Source organism: Amborella trichopoda, chromosome 10, assembly GCF_054954075.1.
Source record: "Amborella trichopoda isolate Santa Cruz 75 chromosome 10, AtrichopodaSantaCruz75HAP2 v2.0, whole genome shotgun sequence".
In the NCBI taxonomy this organism is placed as follows: domain Eukaryota; kingdom Viridiplantae; phylum Streptophyta; class Magnoliopsida; order Amborellales; family Amborellaceae; genus Amborella; species Amborella trichopoda.
Window position 1 is genome coordinate 1,359,729 of NC_142345.1, and position 23,053 is coordinate 1,382,781.

Sequence of the window (23,053 nt, forward strand, 5' to 3'; positions counted from 1 at the left end):
AACCAAAATTTGAACCTTTCTAAGACTAAATCAGGAAAATGATTACATGAGCCTACGAGTTAGACAGCCGATATTGAAGAAAAAAAAAGTGACAGAATGACTAGATTTGTATGTTAGTAAAACACCTTGTTTTTTTTTTTTCCAAAAAGAGTAATGATATGAAAAATCTAAATTTTGATACGGCAAATATGTTCGCCATTTGAGATTACCTCTTTTTATACAATCTGAGCCGTCCAGCCTAGATTGCCGTTGGGCTCACATAATTATCTTCCTTTGATGAAAGCAGTTGGATCCATTAAATCATAGTTCTTTGTATTAAGGATGCAGTTGACATACATATGTATCCGGAGTGGCTTTTGAGGTAAGGTGCATATTCAAATTTTATCATGGTATATAATTTTGATGTAAAATGTTATTAGAATTATCTCAAAATCTATATTTATATCTAATTATAAAATTTTAAATTTCAAAAATGGTTAAAATTAAGTAGATCTATAAACATATGAAAATCTTAAAAATGGGCGGTGTAGATAATATGTTGTAAAATGCACTATTTCTAAGACTTAAAATCTTTTTATTTTTCATGGTCATACAAACTACCTTTTCCAATGGATTTTTGAGGTGCATCATAGCTCTACATTATAAAGTTCCTTCCTTATATAAACTTTTTCCTTGTATTAAATTAAATCATATTCCTTAACCTAGGTTGCAACTCCAAAGGTCACTTTCATGAATATTAAATAGAAAGGTATTTGGTCTCTCTCAATTCTCAACAAATCCGTTTCCCACTCTAATATCTAGACGGTGTAACTATATTTTCTATCTCGTTTTAGAAGAACAAGTAAAACAAAAAAAAATCTTTTAGGGGAATTTACAAATTAAATCACATTCTATTTTAAAAATCTAAATATAGTCTCCTACATTTGATGTTTTATATGCAAATCCCACTTTTGAGAGCATATATATATATATATATATATATATATATATATATATATATATATATATATATATATATATATATATATATATATATATATTGAATTTTATTATACTTTCGATTAAGCTAAAATTTGATACGTGTATCTTCTGACTATCACACGTATAAAAAATAAAAAAATCAAAATACATATTACAATATAGATCTATTTTAACTTTGAAATTATTGAATTATTATATTTTTTTATAGTGATAAATATGAACATCTAAATTTAAGCTTAATCTGGTATATAAAAGAAATTGAATTTAGAGTAAAAGCAGAAATTTAGTGTAAAATATTAAATACACAAGTCTATTTCAAAAAACCCAAAAAGTAAAATTAGATTTTTTGCAACCTTTAAATAGAAATAGTTCATCCCCATTGATTACGGATATAAATAAGAGTGATGTTATAAAACATATTCCTATTTTAACTCCACAACGATTGTTGGCAATATATATATGAATGCGCGCAAGGCGTTCATACCATCTGGATTTCTCTCTCTTAGTTTTGTGAATTTGGGTTTCTCTCTCTTAGTTTTGTTCATTTGGGTGTCTCTCTCCTAATTGTTTTCCTCTCTTATTTCCATTGATTGATTTGTTCTGTGTAAGAAGATGAGATTTGGAGGGGCCTTTCTCTCTCTTCTTGTGCTTGTCTTTTTGATTCAGAGCTGCTACTCTGCAACTGCTGATTCCATCGGATTGAAGAGGGCGAGTTTCCCCACTGGTTTTGTTTTTGGGACTGCTTCTTCAGCTTACCAGGTCTCTCTCTTCTCTCTTCTCTCTCTCTCTTCACTCTCTCCTCACTCTCTCCTCTCTCCTCTCTTATCTCTCCTCACTCTTCTCTCTCCTCTCTTATCTCTCCTCTCTCTTCTCTCTCTCCTCTCTTCTCTATCTTCTGCAATCAACTTTCTCGCTCTTCAGATCTTCTTTGTCTCAATTGTTTGTTATGGGACCGTTTCTTCGTCCGAACTCTCCCTCTCTCTCTCCACCCCAACCACACACACATTGGTAGGCCTGCAGAAGCACAGTACAAATTATTGTGGCTACTTTTCAATTTTTTTTTAATATGTGTACTATGTTTCCTCCAACATTGATTACTTCTACTCCCTTAGTCAAAAAAACACAATTGGGAGGATTTTATTTTTTGAAAATTACACTTATATTTATTATTGTAAATATTATTATAATTTTACCTAAAATTTCTCCGTTATTACTACTTTACCCATTTTATATCCATTTTTGCAACATTTTGTTAATTTTTTAAAAATGACCAAATTGCCCTTTTTAGATTTTCAAGATCGGAATTTAGTTTTGCATGAACTTAACATAATTGAGTTTTTTTTTTTTTTTTTTTTTTTTTCAAACTCCTAAAATTTTTCATTTTCAGATTTTTAAAATCCAAAAATTACAAAATAAAAAATCTATAGTTTCGGAGTTCGATTTTTCTTTTTTTTTGGGACTTTCAAGGTTTGAATTTTGTTTATTTCGGATCCTAAAGATTCGAAAATAGCGCAATTTTGGACCCTAAAGTTCCAAATATATATATATTGTTTTTCGGATCCTAAAGATCTAAAAATAGGGTAGTTTTGGAAAAGTTTTTTGGGGCTTCTAAGAACGCTGTACAAGTAATATCCAAAATTTTGAATGTAATAAGTAAAAATTCTATATGAAATTGTAATTGCGTTTAAAATAATGGATATATGTGTAATTTTTTTTTTTTTTTTTGTCTTTCTGAAATGTTGGAAGCCACCTAATAATTATTGGATAATTATTCTTACAAAAAAAATTGAAATTTGGGTTTTACAAATCTCACTATCTCACCATTTAAAAATTGGGTGGTATCTATTCAATCTAGAGATAATATTTTTTTCACGTGCATAGAGTGAACAATTATAAAATTTTTATTGAGATTAATCTATGAATTGAAGAGAATACGTCCCCAAAATTTGAAGCCATAGATTAATTCTATGGGGGATTTTATCCGAGGGGTAAATGAACATTCTACTCTCCAGGGAGTAGAATATATTTGGGCTTAATTGTTTATCTAGTGAGATGCTAATCCGGGTTTCTTATGCGATATTTGTAGCATGCCAATAGTATGGTAAATATCATCTCGTCGTCCATACACAATATGACTTCTTGAGCCGTGTATAATGGATATGGGCTGAAAAATCGCTCGTCTCCACTATATATGGTCGAACATTGAACATGGCATGAAACAAGTATCACGATTCTTTCATCTTTTCTTTTTTTTGTGACAGAAAGTAACTTTTTTTTTATTATTCACGGTTCTCTTGCTTTGGATATCTCCTCGAGTCGAAAAGAAAATTATTAGATCAATGTGATGTTTAGATTAGTAACTTTTTAAGTAATTTAAAATGTTAAGAGTATTATATTTTCAAATTCCGCCATAGCAAATCATGCCGGTCCTAAGCCAAGATAAAGGAGGGGGGCCGTGTTAGGTTGGCAACCGGTATAAAACTTTACAGTGTATTTTTATGAATTCTAGTCGACTCCAAATAGTTGGGATAAAGTTCAGAAGATAATTATAAGAATACTGAATTTTTTACTTCATTTAACGTTTCAGAACTATTTGATGAGAGGTCGTTCGGGAGTTGAATTTGTTTTATTTCCATTTAATTTTCATTAAACGTTGAAATATAAGCAGGAACAATAGTAACAAGTTTTAGTTTTTTGAGCACATGTTATTATTCTTTTGTCTTGTCGCTTTTCAGTATGAAGGAGCTGTGAAAGTGGATGGAAGAGGACCAACGGTTTGGGATACTTTTGCTCATTCTTTTGGTAATGCAATTTGTTTGAAGCCAATATAGTATTAAAAAGGATCGTATACTTTGAGACTATTTAGAGGTTACAATTACTTCTAGCCATTAGAGATTCAATTGGATGGTTTGAGGTATATCACAAAGTTCAAAATTTTTTTTTCTTGAACTTTGAATCTAGTTAAAGACAGATTCACAACCATTCAATTTGAAACTTGATATATAAGGATGATTGTGACCTCTATGTAGTAAAAATAAATGGTTATTTTTATATACGTAGGTCAAAGTACCTAAAAAAATAAAGAAGCGTGAGGTTTGTATAAAGCATCAACTTTAAATAATTAAAATAAGACGTGCTTCAAAATTATGGTGAAAGACACAATTGTTATGTTGGAAAGCTTTGCGATGGCACAAAAATCTTTCGTTAGCGATAATTATGAAATTTAAAGCTCAAAAAATAGTAAGATTGAGCAGATCTACGAATAATTGCAAAACTCAAAAAATGGATGGTCTAGATAAAGCATCACAAGATGCATTACCTTCATTATTTGAAATCTTTTTTTTTCTTTATATTCATACATCTCAATATCGAGATGATCAAATTCAAGTTTCTTTAGCTTCGAAACAACCTTTTCCGGGCACCTTACTTCAACGGTATAAGGTTCGCACTTTATATAAACTTTGTTCTAAATTGAAGGATCATGTTAAGTAAACAATTTTACCATAGGTGACTTTTAAAGTTCCTTTATTTAAGCAACTCATCAAGAATTTTGTTGAAGAACCCTAAATTATTATGAGTGTGTAATCCAAAGCAATTAAGGGTGTTCTAGTCATTTGTTCCACTTAGATTAATTTTTGAGCCAAATGAATTATATAACCCCACTTGTTCTGGTTATTAAACCTTGAGCATGTTTCTTGAATTGAAAAATCTTATTCCACATTCATAATCTTAAAGAAAAACAAGTTGGTAATTTGACCTCACTTAAGCACTATGCTAAAAGATGTAAATACCCTTCCTTCTTTATTTCGGTTTGCAAAGTTGGAATGATATTATTTAATGAAAACATTTCCCAGATTCAGAACCCGAAATAATTAGATATATTATTTAGGTCATTGGGCTTGTGTAACCATTAATAGAATTTTTGAGGTGCTTTGACAATTTTGTTGATACTTTCCCTTTTTCGAATATAATTTCTATGAATTTATGTGCAAGAAAATTAGGAAATTATATTCCACCTAGTATATTATGAAATTAGTTAATAAATTCCCTTACAAAAATCTCATATATCATTAGGTAAGGTGCTGGATTTCAGTAACGGCGATGTCGCAGTGGATCAATACCACAGATTTAATGTAAGTCCATCAGCTCTCAATTTTTATTTGTAATTTTGAATTTTTTAGTATGTGGTCTAAGAAATAAAATCTTATTTTGTGTCCATAAACAAAATTATAATATTAACTATTATTTGTTTTTATAGGAAGACATCCAATTAATGGTGGACATGGGAATGGATGCATATCGTTTCTCAATTGCATGGTCACGCATATATCCAAGTAAGTTTCATTTACTGGTCAAATAATCCAATTTTTGCTTGGGAAATTAACTTATAGATCTCTTTATATATATATATATACATATATATATATATATATATATATATATATATATATATATATATATATATATATATTTATTTATTTTTTCCATATTTTATGTTCCCCCCAAAATAACCCCTATTTGGTATTTTAACTTCCAAATGGCATGTAAGATTTTTTTCTTCTATATTTCTGTCTAGAACTTGAAGATTTTTTTCTTCTATATTTCTGTCTGGAACTTGAAGAACTGGATTGAATCCTCCATTTTTATTTATTATTATTATTTTTTAAATTTGTTGTGGTACTTGAAGTACCAAACCACCTTGAATGATGAAAAAATGGCTCGAGTGATGACAATAAAAAAAAAGAAAAGAAAAAAAAAGGCAGTCTGGCACTAGAAGTCCTGACTCGACTACTTGTTTTTTGCTGGATCCAGAACTTGAAGTACCCGACCAACTAGAATGAAGAAAAAATGTGATTTGTACTTAACGAATCGGACCAAAAAAAAAAAATGAGCTGTATGGCCTGCGTTTCTTTGTTAATAATTTGCCGAATTAATTTATATGGTGTTTGTAGATGGTAGTGGCTATATAAATCAGGCAGGAATCGATCACTACAATAAACTCATTGATGCACTCTTAGCCAAAGGTACACCAATCTCTCTGTCGCTCTCAATTTGATCTCTTGTTGTGAAAAATATCTTTCATCTTTAACTTTATTAGAGAAAATCCCTCTCTCTCTCTCTCTCTCAATTTGATTACTCGTGAAAATCTTTGGTCATGTTATGAAACATCTCGGCTGGACCCGGACTCGAAAACATTTATCGGTTTTGGACCCACACTCATATCTAGTCAGACCTAGACTTGGGCCTGATTGGACTCGGACCGGACCCAAAAAGAAAAGAATATATATATATATATATATATATATATATATATATATATATATATATATATATATATATATATATATATATATGTGTGTGTGTGTGTGTGTGTGTGTATGTGCAGAAAACACTACACAACGCCTATAGGTGAAAATGAACAGTGATTTGTCCTACCCCGATCACTATCCAAAGTTCATCGCGCGGTCACGATTGTCTTGAAATTTGGAATATGTTTCCATAAAAAATAGGGGAATCTTCGAAAAATATAAAAAAATATATGTTACATGAAAAGAATGACCAAAATACCCCCCAAAATTTTCGGGGGTATTTTGATCAATTTGTTTTTGCGGATAATTTTTTTTTGTATTTTTATTAGATGCGCCCCAGTAAGATGTACTACCCTCCAAATTTCAGGTAATTTTGATTTGTAGAAAAAAAATAAAAAATAAAACACTACCGGACAATCGTGACCGCACGATGAAATTTGATTGGTGATGAAGGTAGGCGAAATCACTATTCATTTTCACCTATAGGTGTTGGAAAGACTTTTCCTATATATATATATATATATATATATATATATATATATATATATATATATATATATATATATATATATATATATATATAAATATTGTAACTAAAATATATAATTATATTTATTTAAGGAATTTTCTATCAGGAGACTATTAATCTTTTGTATATGAAATCACAATCATTTTCATTCATTAGATGTCAAATTGGATGGCTTGGAGTGAGTCACAAAATCATAATTTTTTTTTTTTTTTGAACTTTGTGTCTAGTCAATGATACTCTTATAACCGCCCATTTTAAAAATTAAGGGACAATAATGATTGTGATTTCAATATACAAAAGATAAAGAGTTTTGTTAGGCTACACCACTGAGTAGTGTATACTGTGAAAATCCTGAATATTTTTAAACACTTAAATACCCTTGTCCTATAGTATAGTAACTTTTTGTTTAAGGGTATTTTAAGTAATTAGTCAAGAGTAAACCGGAAATTCTTAATAGAAAAAAAATCTTTTATTAACAATAATAGACAATGACATCACCGACATGGTGCGTGACATCACTCACAAGATATACTAATTTTTTTTTAACTACTAATAGAATGCCACTATTTTTTTATAAAAATATTCATTCTACCTTTCTAAATAACAAAAAATGCCCCTACTTGAAAAATTTTGTATTACAATTCAAATGTATTTAAGTGTCCAAAAAGGTTGAGGGCTTTAAGGGTATAAACCAGTAGCCTAACAAAACCATTAAATAGTTTCTTTGTGACAATCCCTTTATTTAAATGTTATTAAAATATTATATAGTAAATATTATGGATGATGTTTCCATAGAACCTGGGCTTTATGAATATAAAATAAAGCATCACCTCATATCCTTATCAAGAATGCACTTTCGGCATCGGAAATCCTCATGACGGTTCAAACCTTAACCTCCAGCACTAACAATAAAAGTTGAAACTAAAAAACTGGTTCAGATCTTATGGATATGTAAACACTTATTTTTAGAGCGAAATGGATGGTCCTAAATGATTTGTTAGAATTTGTACTATTTTTAGAATTTAAAATCCTAATTTTTTTGCACAATCATAATGTTCAGGTTGAAATGATCGATTTAAAAGTTTTTCAACACTTGACTAGCAATTTTTGATGAGTTACGAGGTGTGCCTTACTTAATTTGATAATGCTGTAGCGCCATCGAACCATTTTCCAAATATTATTTATATAATAATACTATTTGAGTCGGATCTACATGGACCCGGACTTGGACCCAAATAGTGTTCAGGTCCAATATTTGGACCCGGACCCAACCCACAGGGTCCAATTATTGGACCCATACCTAGACCCGGGTCAGGTTTGGGTCCATTTACACCCCTAGATATCTTGTAGTGAAAAATATCTTTGGTCTTTAAGATTAGTAGAAAGAATCTCTCTCTCTCTCTCAATTTGAACGTTGCGATTATATCTAACAGTTTTAAATGGTCTTTAAGTAGAAAGAATTTCTCTCTCTCTTAATTTCAACATTGCAATCACCTCTAACATTAGTAAAGAAAATTTTGCAGGCATTGAACCCTATGTCACCTTGTATCATTGGGACCTCCCTCAAGCCCTCGAAGACAAATACATTGGATGGCTCAACTCAACAATCATGTAATATATTCCATTTTTTTATCTTTCAATTTCAACAACAAATGATAACAATAATATGTGAAAAGATTTCAGTGTTTCTATGCTACAACTGCATTTGGCTTTCAAAAAGTATGATACCAGCTCCTGAAGTATCCTTTTCCTACAGGTGATGGTTGAGAAGTCCCTCAGCTCAAAGTTATTCAGAATTTTTACGGACATTAAGCTGAGGAACGGCACATCTCGACCATCCGTTGTTGGTATCAGGTGGTTGAGGAGTCGAAGCATACTGTTTGATGCCAAACTTTCAGCATAATAGACTTTTCCATAAAAATATATTCATTGTTATTGCTGCTTGTTGAAATAACCTGCCATTCAAAGTGCTTGTGGAACATGTTTAGTGTGTGATTGTTGTTATTTTCTTCTCAAACAGAGCGGATTTCGCAAATTATGCCGAAACATGCTTTCAATTTTTCGGCGATAGGGTGAAGCACTGGATCACTTTCAATGAACCACACACCTTTGCCATTCAGGGCTATGATGTAGGTCTACAAGCTCCAGGAAGATGCTCTGTTCTCCTTCACCTCTTTTGTAGATCCGGAAATTCGGCCACAGAACCCTACATTGTTGGGCATAATGTTCTTCTCTCACATGCTGCAGTTGTTGACATATATAGAACAAAATACAAGGTAAATCTTTTCCCTTTTTGGTCAAATTATACAATAAGATCGTTTGCCTTTGCTAAGAATAAAACAAGAGCCATCTGATGTGATATCGGGCGGTTGGGAGTTTGCCATTGAGCAAGCCCTAGTCACCTAATGTGAAATCCCCATTGATAAAGCAAACTTTGGGGATTCCCCATTGATAAAGCAAACTTTGGCGATTCCCCATTGATAAAGCAAACTTTGGGGAAATGTTCCTCGAGCCTTGTATATAGAAATGACACATTCATTCCTCCAATTTGTCAAAACACTTGAGACAGTTTCAATCTAAAATTCTAAGAAGTACTATATGATTATTTTCAAAAAAAAAAAAAAAGAAAAATTGAAATTTGATTATTCTAAATCTTAAATCATCTAAAAATTGGATGGTCTCTATTCAATTTCGAAATATCATTTCTTTCAAGTATAGAGAGTGCAATTAGGTATATTTATTTATTAAGATTAATCTATGGATTGAAGGGGCTACATCCCCATAATTTGGGGTTTTAAAATTAATTATACCTGAGGGAGTAAATGGACATTATACTCCCATGGAATGAAGTATAATATCATTTGGCTTACGTTAGATGGGTTGTGGTGTTTGTGAACGCTTTGTACTTTGGTTTACATTAGATGGGTTGTGGTGTTTGTGAACTTTGTAAGAAGGGGACTGCATGCACTCGGGTTTCTTATTTACTTGTTTCTCTTTTAAGGGCATTTTAATGATTGTTGAAAAATGGTGCTGAAATAATTTTTTTGTCAAAATTTAGAAGATTCAGTTTCTGTAAGTTTAGGTTTTTTTTAAAACAAAGTAAATCCTCACCTCAAATCCTCTTTTGGAAGCACTTTGGCCCTCGAAAATCTCTATTATGGCTCTAAAATCAATTTCCAACATCGAATATGAAAAACTTAAAATGGACGGTCTAGATAATGTGTTACAATATACACTACTTTTAGGTCGTGAATCTTTTTTTTTCACAACCATAATGATCAAGGTCGAGATGATGGATTTGAGGTTTTTTCGACGCCAGAACTGCAATTTTTGGTGAGTTTTGATTTGGATTTGGATATGAAACTCCTCAAATCTATCATCTCTACCTTGATCATTATGGTTGTGAAAATAAAAAGATTCACAACTAGTTTTTCCCATTAGGATCTAGATTTGGATCTAAAAAAAATACATGGGATCCGGATCCAAAATATTCAGATCTAGATCTGAATCCAAACAGTATACAAGGGATTCAGATTAGACCCGATCGGATCCAAAAAATTATTTTTATATATTCTTTTATATATAAAGCAATATAAAATAATACTATATAACATAGGAAACTGGATCGGATCCACCTATATATGAATTCGCTCTGAACTACTCTTTGGATCTAGATCTGACCTGTTGGATCCATATCTTGGATTCATATAGGGGTTCGGGTAAGATTCGAAATTCAGTTTCATATCCAAAATGGGTAAATTTTTAGCTATACTTAATGTGTTCGAGGGAACAAAAGTTACTATTTTCTCTGATCAAATTTACTGTATCCATAGGACCCTGAATTTGGTATGTGGTTTACCTAACCAAGCGCTCAACCTGAAAAAAAAAGCAAGGCAACAACATTCACATCAATACGAAAAAAGTCAAAACCTAGAGCTGCACACAGACCGTCCAACTTTTTTTTTTCTAGGACAGATCTAGGAACTCGAATATTTTCTCTCTTAGTTTTTTTAAGTAATGATTCGGTGTTTACAAAGTGGATCCCAAAATTTCAGATAAATTTTTTTTGTGAAGAAGGATATTTGCCCAACAGAGTTCCAACTTCTAACTATTTCTTTAATTTTCTCTATTTTTTGAATGCTATAAATAGAATATTTCCTTGCCTTCATATCCTCTTCCACTTTACTTGTTCTCGTTTCTATTTGAGATTTTATAATAATATACCTAAAATATTAAATGTTTAATTTTGGCAATTTTTTTTCATATATCCTGTTTTGAAAAACTATTTCTCAAGAGACCCAAATATTCAAAACTTTTCTAGTGGAATAAAGATTCAAACTATTGTATCTTCTAACTCCCTTGACCCAAATAAGTCCATTTGACAACAGATTCTTGATCCAAACATAATGTTAAATGACACATTTTTTTTTATTTGGGTCTCTTTAATTTAAATATCTATTCCTTCAATTTAAATGTTTTTCTATAATGTGTCTTTCTTAAACTTCTCTCTTGCTGGTTTGAGAGAGAGAGAGAAAGAAAGATGTTTAGATAGAAGGGAGAGATATTTAGACAGAAGGGACATAAATAGAAAGAGGTGTGTGTGGTCAAAAGGAGCTTGTTTGGGTTCTAAAAGTTGGAAGATACAATAATTTGAAGTCATATGCCGTCACAAAGATTTTAAAACCTTATCTCTTTTGAAAAATGATTTTTTAAAATAGGGTGTAAGGAGAAATTTTCCCTTTAATTTTTATTCCAACTCATAATCATGTGCCTGTTGATAAAAATTTTGAAATTAAATAAAAAACATTGATAAATGGTAAAGCAATTCCTCTCCAACATATTTTGACAAATTTACCCTTTCTATTCTCCCTTTGCATTAAGACAGGCAAAGCAACAAGGGTCTATTGGAATCTCATTTGATGTGATGTGGTATGAACCAATGTCTAATTCCGCAGTGGACATCGCGGCAACTCAAAGAGCTCAAGATTTCCAATTCGGATGGTAATTAACTTGCCCATATGATATTTGCATTTTTCCCTGAAATTCTTCTGAAAATATATAAAATGAGACCATTTACTTTCGATACAAAGAGGTTACAATTGTCATTGGCCGTTAGATTTGATATTAGATGGTTGAAGATGTGTCACTGTTTGGGCACGAAGTCCAAAATAAAATTTTTCGATTGTTGTGACACACTTTCATCTATTCAATTCCATATTGTGATTGGGACTTCCTTGTGTAAAAATAAATAATCTCATATTATACAGTCCCATTTATTAAATAATAATTTAGAATATAATTTTAATTTTTGAGAAAGATTGAATGTGGTAATTTATTTTTTAACTATTACTTTCGTTTAAATAAATAAAATAACTCTAAAAGTACAATAATAAATATATAGAGAGAGAAAGAAGCATAGAAATACAAGTGATTGATTAAGGTACCTTCGTTTGTGAGTTTGTGCACACACATGCTTATTTACATATGAGAGAGAGAGAGTGAAAAAGTCATGAGAGAGAGATAAAAGTCTTGTGTACCAAAAAAAAAAAAAGAGATCATGATAAAAAGTAAAATTAAGAACTTATTTAAAACCTAGAGAATTGGGCGATTCTAGGGTATTTTGGCCCTGAATCGCTTGGCACTTGATTCGGTCGGTCAAAATCTGGATAGGCTAATATTGGCCAAGCGATTTTCTAGATACTGGCTCAAGACTTTAAAAGCTCATGTCAAGACTCGGGCGTGCCACGGTCTTAAGCCGGAGTTAGAGGCCGGCCTGAAGTCCAACCACCATACTTCTCAAAATGAGGTTATGGAGATGTCAGATTCTTCTCGATCCCGATTTAAGGGTTAGTCATCCAGATCTGATACCCTGCTAAGTCCAAGCCTGGCTCACGATTTCTAAAACATTGTTTTCGACAAAAAACATCATGCCACTTCTATATCTCCCCATTTTTAGGTTGAATCTCTAGCTCTATACGTGCATGTGTGTGTGTATACGTGCTGTGCTGATTTTCACTATAGTGACAACAAATTTCGATGAACAAAATGCAGGTTCATGGACCCTTTGTTTTTCGGGGACTATCCGAGCTCAATGAAAACCCGGGTTGGAAGCCGTTTGCCACAATTCAGCAAAGCCCAATCTGCTTTGATTAAGGGCTCCTTGGACTTTGTGGGCATCAATCACTACACAACTTATTATGCCCAGAAAAAGACCTCTAACATTATTGGTGACCTTCTCAATGATTCCCTATCAGACTCTGGGGCTCTCACCCTACGTAAGTCTCATTTATCTGGATTTCAATTGCTTCGTTAAAATTCAATAAATTGGATTAATTTAGACTGATTTTGATAATTTTAATTTGGATTTATTTTGGAAATTATGATTTTTTTTTTTTGCAAAATTATGAATGGGTTTAAAGGTCATATGTAAAATTTGATCGGAGCGTACTTCGTATGAGGCAACACCTGAAATAACCATTTTGAAGATGGATTGAGGACCCAAAGCACCTTTTGGTGACTTGCAGATCCATTTATGCCCTAACTATGGAAATTAAAGCTCAAAAAAATGGTGCAGATCTAGTGTGTATGTATAAAGACTTAAAATTGATGGTCCAATACAAACTACTTTTTAGGGCTTAAAATTCATTTTTACCAGATCCATGATCATAGAAGTGGAGTTGTGGACATGACGGATTTCCAGTGTTTTTACCCCTAAATTTTAGTTGTTGTCACAGACAACCTCAGCCACACCAAAGCCTCATCAAATTTGATGGCTTTAGCAATTTCAATTTTTAGTTCCAATAATCCTTGGGGCAGTGGCATTACTGTTGTTATTTTGCCTTTAAATATTTCGAACTTCTTCGTTTTTGGCTTATGTTTTATGTGTATCTGTTACTCACTATTTCCTTTGATGCATTTACAGCTTTTAGAAATGGTAAACCCATTGGAGACAAGGTATGATTCCAGCTCAAACCTCGTTACTTCAATGAATATTATTCATTACATAAAATAATTGGTAATGTAAAAATATTATATGCTTCCATGATTGAAGAGCAAAATGTGAGAGCGAAATCAAAACCCTAGCTAGTACTTTGAAGACCCCAAATTTGGTGATATGACTTGCCTAACTTGGCTACTAACCTTAAAAAAAAGAAAAAAAAATGTTCGATAAGCACCTTAGAACCGCATGAAAAGAATCGCACTGTCGATTGCAAAGAAATTGTTTAAATGGTTGGATCATAATGATTAGTACTTAAAAACTAGTATGGTTATTTAAGGGAAAGTAGATCATTTATCTTTGATATAAGGTGGTCACAGTTAATTTTGACCATTGGATGTGAACTTGGTTGACTGCATTTATTTCATTGACCATGTTGAAAGTTCAAAAGAATTTTTTTGAACTTTGTCACAAACCTAAGCTATCAAATTTCACATCGAATGGATATAAATAATTGTGACATCTCTTTACCAAAAAGTAAATGGTCTCATTGTATACAAGAGCTTAAGGTCATTTACCTTGGAAAGCATATGTAAATTCTACTCTCAAAAGGAACAAAATGTGCATTTGCTCCCTTAGACCAAGCCTTTCATATTATTATTGCTACTCCTATTCGTCCTTTGGATGATGATGATGATGATGATGACGACGGTAATAATAATGAAGCTAATAGTGATAATAGAAAAGGGGACGTACTTGATGCGTCAGGGGACAATTGTTGATTTGCGTCCCCGATGATCAAATGTCCATTGGGGTCCATTTGCAACAAAAATGGCACTCCGTCGAAAGTTAAAATGAATGGTGCAAAATAATTTTTTAAAAAATGCCATTTTGAGATGTCAAATTTTTTGGTTAGATTTGTGATTATCATGATTGAGATTAATGACATCTAAGAACTCGGATAAAAAGTCCATCTCTAAGATAGATTTTGGAGCAGGGATGCATCTATAGATGTGTCGGCTGACTCGTTAGATTAGACAAACACCCTGCTAATTGTTGACATTATTATTGTGATTTTGGAGAAATAGTCATACTCTAATTTGAGGGTATTTGATATGGATTTGCAGGCATCATCCATATGGTTGTATATCGTGCCTCATGGAATTAGAAGCTTAATGAATTATATAAAGCAAAAGTATGGGAATCCAGTGGTCATTATCACAGAAAATGGTAATTATCCTCTCATTATTTCTCTCAATTATATTAGAGTCTTTACTTTTTCTAAAGTTCATATGATTTGGGTCTTGATGGTTTGGATGGTTGTGTACTTGGCAAATAAGTCCCTTTTTTGGCCTTCTTGCTTGTTTTGGATTATTGAGAATGAGCTTTCCCCCATTATTTTTTCTTTTTTTTATGTTTTGTTTTGGGTGAGAATAAGGAATGGTTGATATTGGTCCATTATAGTCCATGCTATGTGATTCATGCATGATTTGTTAAATGATTGTGTAATATCTATTAAGTAAAAGGAGTTAGTTATTGTGGGTGATTGATAAATTCCTTCAAAGTTCTAATAAGCACATAAGTAAAACATTTAAATCATTAGCCCTCAAATAATAAGAGGTTAAATTTACACCATTGTGACTGTCATAATGATTTGTTTTGTGTATGTTTCTATGTCCAAGGATATGGATATAAGTGTCAATGCATGTTAGAAATGGCAACTTTAAAGTTGATTTTCAGGTAGGATACGTATGTACATCATTTAACAGAAGTAGGAGGTAGAATTCTAGGATACATTAAAATGTTTCACCATAAAACTTAAATAAACATTTTAAATATAAATTTTTCATGTTTTTTAAAGTGTCAAACACGAGTTTCTGTCATTTATGACTCGGCACATGCTCAAAACATTAGATATATGTGTTCCAGTTGCATAGCTCCATTCAATTACAAGTAGGCCATGAACACTGTCATTTTAAAATGCAAAAAGTATACACTCATATTTAGTAAAAGGTAGTCATAATTAATCTTGATCAGTAAAATGTGAAATTGGGTGGCTACATGTATTGCATTGACCAAGCTCAAAATTCAAAATAATTTTTTTCAAACTTTGTAACACACCTAGGCTATCATATTTCACAACGGATGGTTATAAGTAATTGTCTCCTCTTTGTACCAAAAGTAAATAGTCTCATTTTTATACAATCCCTTTAAAATATATATTACTATTTTTATCTTGTGTGTTTATAGGGATGGATGATCCAAACAACTCCCTAATTCCCATCAAGGACGCGTTGAAGGATGAGAAGAGGATCAAATACCATAATGACTACCTCACAAATTTGTTGGCTTCCATAAGGTAGGTTTTATTGAATTGTGAAATTACATTATTTCTCAATTTGAATTGCAAAATTGCATACTTTTCCCCTTTAGTTTAGGATGAACGAGGGCTAAATAAGGGTGGCAATGGACCCGACCAGATTCAGGACCTGATGGGTAGACCCGACCTCAGGTCCGGGTATAGGTTCAAATTTTAGACCTGAAAGGTCGGGTCCTGGTCCAAATCCAAGACAAGAATACTATTCGAGTTTGGGTCCCACCCGACCCAGACCCGACCTATTACCATCCCTAGGGCTAAAAATTTGGCCATTATAAATTTCAGAATCACCCTTGTCACGAGTAATCAATGTGTACTTTGGCCAATTTTCTATTGGGAAAGGTTTCTATACTTCCCTTAAAACATAGAAGATTTATGCTTTCCCTACCATCCAGCAGTCCAATTTTGATCAAGAGAGCCACTCACCGTTTGATCTTAGATCCGACGTCTCAAAGTATTTATTTTTAGTTTTTTATACAAATTGTATGAATATGAAATTTGGGATGTGCCATCTTCTCATTGGGGTGCACCTATAAAAAATATTAAAAATAATTTTTCAATAAAATATAATGACCAAAATAACCCTTGAAATTTTCAGGGGTATTTTGGTCATTTATTTTATTGAAAATATGTTTTTTATATTTTTTGCTAGTATGAGTTTAATAAAAGATTGGGCGTCCAAAATTTGATGTCAAAATAGTTTATAGATAAAAAATTAAAAATAAAATAGTGTAAAAACCTGACATTGTGATTGAGATTGCCCTCCATTCAGAATGGACGGTTGGATAAGGGGAAGCATATAAGTTTTATGTTGTCGAGAAAGCATGGAAAACTTGCCCTTTTCTATTCGTTAAACCATGAAGTCATTATATGAGTTGCATAATGCTAGAAAAATATGGCAATCATTTTAAATTTTAAATTGCATTTTACAAAATGTTAAGACATTTACAAAGCTGCAAGGTCCACCGAATACTTTTTGTAGTCTCAAACTTTTAAATTGTTATCATTTAAATCTAATACGTTTTTCCCACTCAAATTTAAATCTCATGGCTTTTGTTGGCCCCCGTTCCTAATTTGGAAAAGTAGTGTGTGCATCAGCGACGCACTTCTACAATAGCATCCCCTGAGGCATGTAACATTGATCATGGAGACAGATGTTCGAAAATGATAGCTCCAAGTTTGAAATCCATAGCGTTAAAATTATGTCAAAAAAAATATTTTTGTGTTTTTAATTTTCTTTTTCTAAAGGACTATTTATCATTGCTGAGATTCTACATTCCTCAAAATTTTGAATCTAAAATCTATCTCTAAAATAGATTTTAGATGGAGGACTCATTTGAATAGGTGACTCCGCTGACTCATAAAAACCTTGTCCTTTTAAGTTTGGAAAAAGTTTGTATAAGTGTGACGCTCTAAACAACCAAATTAGGGCGCATCTCAAAAATTTCACTATTGATGTCCAAATATTATGTATGGATATGACAAAAAAAAAAAAAAAAGATTTCAAGTTTTGAAAATAGTGCATCTTGAAATGCATTTTTTGAAAGATTTTCAAGTTTTCATAGATATACTCGATTTACATTATTTTTGAAGCTATAAATTTTATAATTAGAGATGAAAATATGTTTTAAAGCTATCATTAAGATTTCTAGTTTTGAAAACACATTTCTCGACACTATTTAAAAGTGCACTTTACTTTGATTGTTTAGAGCCTCGGCTCTATACAATCCACAGCCTTTAATTTTTGTGTAGAACATGGAAATTGCTTTCCAATATACTTCGAAATTCCATAAGCTTTCAAAATTTGGCAATTCGAATTTTGCAGGGAGGATGGATGCAACGTGAAGGGATATTTTGTGTGGTCTCTCTTGGACAATTGGGAATGGGCGGCTGGATTTACTTCGAGATTCGGCCTCTACTTCATAGATTATAATGACAAGCTCAAGCGATATCCAAAGGACTCTGTCCAATGGTTCAAAACCTTTTTAAAATGAGAATGCAATTATGTTTATCTAGAAAAAGTATATAATAAAACCGTTTATTTTTGGTACAAAAAGGTTATAATCGCCTCTAACACTCATATATGAAATCAAGCAACTTAGGGTATACTATTGACTCGTGCTCAAATCCGAGGAAATATTACTTAAATTTTTTGTTGACAAATAACACAATCTAGCAAACCAAATTCACAGATGATGGCTAGAGGTACTTGTGACTTCTGCGATATGAAAAGTATCAGTCACGTCGTATACAATCTCTCTTTCTATATGATTATTTTGATGTATCCCGTCTTTATTTGTGCATTCTTATTTCAATGTTTTTGAAGATCCATTGTCTTATGACCAATCCGAGTTTCTATATATTGAATTTTATCCAAAAGATTAATGGTTAATAAGAATAGGGAAAATTGCAGATACTCCCAACTTAGACTTTCTAGACAACCTCTCCCCAACCAACGTTTTTATCGTAACTTTTAACCCAAAAACATACTTTCTGGCAAATACCCCTTACTCAATAAGTCATATTTATTTGGATCAAAATACCCTTATCTGTACAAGCTCGCGTCACATCACAGTTGGATGTGTAATGACCAAAGGTTAACTGTCGAACCGCATTAAAAACCTATCAGACCGGTACAATAAAACCACTGCTGGACTACATGAAAAATATGCTGGACCAATGTAAAAGAGTGCTGGACATATGTCACCTTGTGTCGGACCGAGCTAAAATCACAGTCGGCCATTGAATATTTGTAGGATTGAGGGCACCTTGTGCCTAACCACGAGCACACTATGCCGACAAAGAGTACAATGTCGGACCGAAGTGCCAGACCAACAGTTGGAAGTGTCGAACCGAGTGCACCTCATGACGAGGATGTGATATGAGCTTGTACGGATAAGGGAATTTTGGCCTAAGCAAATATGATTTTTTGAATGGAGGGGTATTCGTTACAAAAAATGTTTTGGAGCAAAAGTTGAAAAAAAAAGGGGAAGTTATCTACAAAGTCTAAGTTAGGGGGTCTGCAAGAGTCTTCATTGGGCACCATCAATGTTTCTCTTTATAGGAAGCTCTATTCTCTAAGAGGTAATTACATTTTATGTACACGAGGCTTTGCCTCCCTATCTCTATAGAAGAACCACCATTCCCATATTGTGACCAAATAAGACACACGAATTCTCTACATTTTCATCCCATATATATAAGGTTAGGAATCCATACTAAATAAGAAACTTTCTATAGATCTTACATATATCTTAAAAGACTAAGAGGTACATCCAAGGGTCCTAATCCTTTTTGGATTTCTATTTCTCTTAGAAAACTTATCAATATCAATTTCAATCCCACATAATATGTGTATATCTTAATCCCACATTATATGGATCAATCTCAAATAATCCCACAAAATATAAGATTTCGTTATGTGGGTGATTTTAGATAGCACTAAATCCAACAATCTCCACCTTGATATCAAAATCATCTGCCCCCCATGCCAACATCCATTGGATAGCTTCACAAATTATTAATCTTTTGCCAAATAAAATTCTTCATCATTTTTGTTGAAAAATAGTGTTTCCATCAAATATTTCCACCTCGAACCTTACATTCGAAACCTTTATTGCCTTACTCAAAACCCCAAACCAGGGCTCTGATACCACTTGTAGTGCTCTAATACTACTTGTTGCGTGCAGAAGCTCTAAACCCGACGGGTTGATTTTTGGTAAATAAAATACAAGAAAAAAAAATCGATAACAACAAGCAACAAAAATACAGCAGGAAATAAATAATAAAAAAAAAAACATCATAAAAGTAAAGTACACCTCTAAATTTTACCCAAAGATATCGTTTCAGTGTTAGAATATGTTAGGATGACTTGAAAATCTATGCTCAACCTGATTATAAAATCTAAAATTTCAAGAACCCTGTAGATCGAGCAGATATATAAACACTTGAAAATCTTGAAGATAAACGGTTTAGATAAATTATTATGAAATGTATTATTTTTAAGACTCAAAATTCCCAAATTTGTAATATTTGTGCGTCTCAAGGTCGAAATATTCATTTAGAAAGTTTTCCAACTTCATAACACTCCTTTCTACAGTATTTTTTAGGTGTACCTTACTTTTGTAGGATAAGGTTGCAACGTCATGTAAACTTCTTCCATATTTACAAGCTTGTTGTATAATTAAAGATGGAGGCTAATGTTCTCATGAAGAGAATATTTGGAATATGTTTTAACAACTTTTATTTTATCAAATATACTTTCCTCCCTCCAATTGGCCTAAACACGGAGGCGCTTTGCTTTCTTGGCTACAAATGAAGAGGCCTCTGAAGTGAATCAGACAACATTAGTCACTAGAATCTAGAGGTTACTTCCTCAAAATTTAGAGTTTTAATACTCCTACACTAGAATCTAGAGGTTACTTCCTCAAAATTTAGAGTTTTAATACTCCTAGCTTGGCTTCTGCCCAAGAGAGTTGGAAGGTATGCTCCTACGAGAACAGAGACCATTTGAAAAAAAAAAAAATCGGAATTTTTGTCAATTTCATAAATTTGGGATTCACCTAAAAAATCACAAGATTATGCTTTGAAAAAAAAATAATCGAAATTTGCACTCCTGCAACCTCAAGAAAAAAAAAAGGGAAAAAAAAAAAAAAAAATCAGATCTCACACTCTATAGTCCCAAAAACAATAATGTCTCAAGATTGAACATAGGCCATCTAATTTTTTGCAGGCAAGACCTAAGTGCTAAAGTACTCAAGATTTGGTTTTCATATTTTGAAATGAGTAATGATCCTATGAGACCCTCCCACACTCATTTGTGTAAGACCTCAAAGGATCACTATTAAATTTGGTATAGATTTCTAGAAAAGTTATCATATGGGTATGGGACTTGACTTTTCTAGTGATCGGTGCCAAATTTAATGGTGATCCCTTGGGGTCCTACACACATGGATGTGAGAGGGTCTCACAATCATTTCCCTTTTGAAATAATTATCTAGTGATTCTTAAGTGGCCCATAAGATCTCCCGAATAAACGTTTTCACCAACGGGAGTACACAATGTGCTCCCACGCAGGCCTATAGTATCAGTGAAAATTATCCTTGATAATATGAAAGTACTGGATTTTTCTCATGATAATTTAGGAAGGCGATATTATGCATGGAATGATCTTGATGCCAAGAAATTATCATGATAATTAATAGCTTGTCGATAATATCCCACTAATTAATCTTCTGAATAATATCGGGTTTAATTTAAATTGTGAACTTGCACAAAAAATGGATCAACGAATGTAAAATGACTAATAACTAATGGGAAAAGTTTATATAGTGCGGAGGCTCTAACCAATCAAATTAAAGCCTACCTCAAAAATTTCACTAAAAGAGGGTTTTGATGCTCAAATATTCTCAAATTGATCATCTAGACATCAAGATGCATGGACATGAGAAAAAAAATGGATTTCAAGTTTTGAAAATAGTACATCTTGTAATGTATTTTTGGACTATCAATTTTCAAGATTTTCAAGTTTTCACAGATCTGCTCGATCTATATTATTTTTGAAGCTTTAAATTTTATAATTAAAGATAAAAATATATTTTATAGCTATCACAAAGATTTCCAATATTGAAATCATATTTCTTAACTCTATTTGAAGGTGTGATTTACTTTTATTGTTTAGAGCCTCGGTTCTATACAAACCGCACCCATAACTAATTGCTAGTTGCTATGTAAAAAGGATTACATGGGCGTTTTGTTTTTTGTTTTGTTTTTGGTTTTGTAATAAGCGTGAAGTAGAAGGATTATTTTAAAGGGAAAATATCATTAAAGGAGATGCAGCCCATTACAATATTAGTAAAGGAGTTAAATTATCTCTATTAATATTTGATGGCATTAATTTTTACTTTCCATTCTATTAAATACCACCTAAAAAAATTAAAATATCCAACTTACCCTTGTATGGTATATGAAATGCATAATAATCAGACATTTTTGTAATTTAGCTCTAAGAGGTTTCAACAAAATGATGGCATTAATTTGTTATTTTTCATTCAATTAAATACCACCTAAAAAAATTAAAATATCCAACTTACCCTTGTATGGTATATGAAATGCATAATAATCATAGACATTTTTGTTATTTGGCCTTAAGAGGTTTCAACAAAGTGATGAAAATACCTATAGTAGTTTTATCTTACAAATAAATAACACATTGTTCAATATTATAAAGAAAATTGTTTCATGAGGGCCAGACCGCATTTCTACATATGCAGTCTAGAAAGTGTGAAGCATCCAATTTAAAGATGGATGCAAGTAGGTGTTCTATCTAAAAACAATGAAAACTAACAGTTCAAATGTTTCTTACTAGAATTGTTATTTCTAGTTTTTTAAATTTATTTATTGTTTTCATATCCATGATCTCCATGTTGGAGATTTCATGTCCTTAAAAATTAAGTCCTAAAATCTCAAAAATAGATTTATTAAGAAGTATGCATTTTTACATGCGCGTGTTTGGATGCATAGAAGCCGAGTCCATATTATAATACAAAACAACTAGGCATACTTTTGTCATTTTACACTTAAATACTTTGTATGTATTAAATTGTGAAAATATCCTTTGTTGATATGCATTAGGAATACTGAGTAGTATGTTTCTTATTTCTGATACAAAGGAATCGAGGGTATTTTCATCGTTTTGAGTGAGGCCTATTTGGGGGGTCATATTATTAAAATTCTCCTCAGTGGGTTACTTGGGGATTTTTAAATTTTTAGGAGAAGGTATCTAAGTGAAATAAAAATAAAATAGCATGCCGTCAAATGTTAATAGGAATAATTTGAAACTCTTTAATAATTTTTAAGGGGCTTCATCTCCTTTGCTAATATTTTTCCATGGTAAAAAGAGTTTCCTTTCACACGAAAGA

The 23,053-nt window shown here is 32.1% G+C and overlaps 1 protein-coding gene across 3 annotated transcripts; it reads left to right on the top strand.

The window, feature by feature from the left end:
• Nucleotides 1–1,440: 1,440 nt before the first annotated feature.
• On the top strand, nucleotides 1,441–18,189 carry BGLU40 (beta glucosidase 40). Of its 3 annotated transcripts, XM_088850347.1 has the most exons (13): nucleotides 1,441–1,740; nucleotides 3,717–3,783; nucleotides 5,056–5,114; nucleotides 5,240–5,315; nucleotides 5,934–6,005; nucleotides 8,343–8,430; nucleotides 8,840–9,095; nucleotides 11,705–11,820; nucleotides 12,871–13,094; nucleotides 13,742–13,773; nucleotides 14,884–14,986; nucleotides 16,007–16,115; nucleotides 17,959–18,189. In XM_088850347.1, exons 1-13 carry the CDS (start codon nucleotides 1,594–1,596, stop codon nucleotides 18,125–18,127), a joined length of 1,518 nt encoding a protein of 505 aa, XP_088706473.1. In that variant the 5' UTR covers nucleotides 1,441–1,593; the 3' UTR covers nucleotides 18,128–18,189. The 3 variants fall into 3 exon arrangements, with proteins under 3 accessions (XP_088706473.1, XP_088706474.1, XP_088706475.1); XM_088850348.1 differs by lacking the exon at nucleotides 5,934–6,005; XM_088850349.1 differs by lacking the exon at nucleotides 17,959–18,189 and having other exon boundaries at nucleotides 16,007–16,186.
• The last annotated feature ends 4,864 nt before the right edge of the window (nucleotides 18,190–23,053 follow it).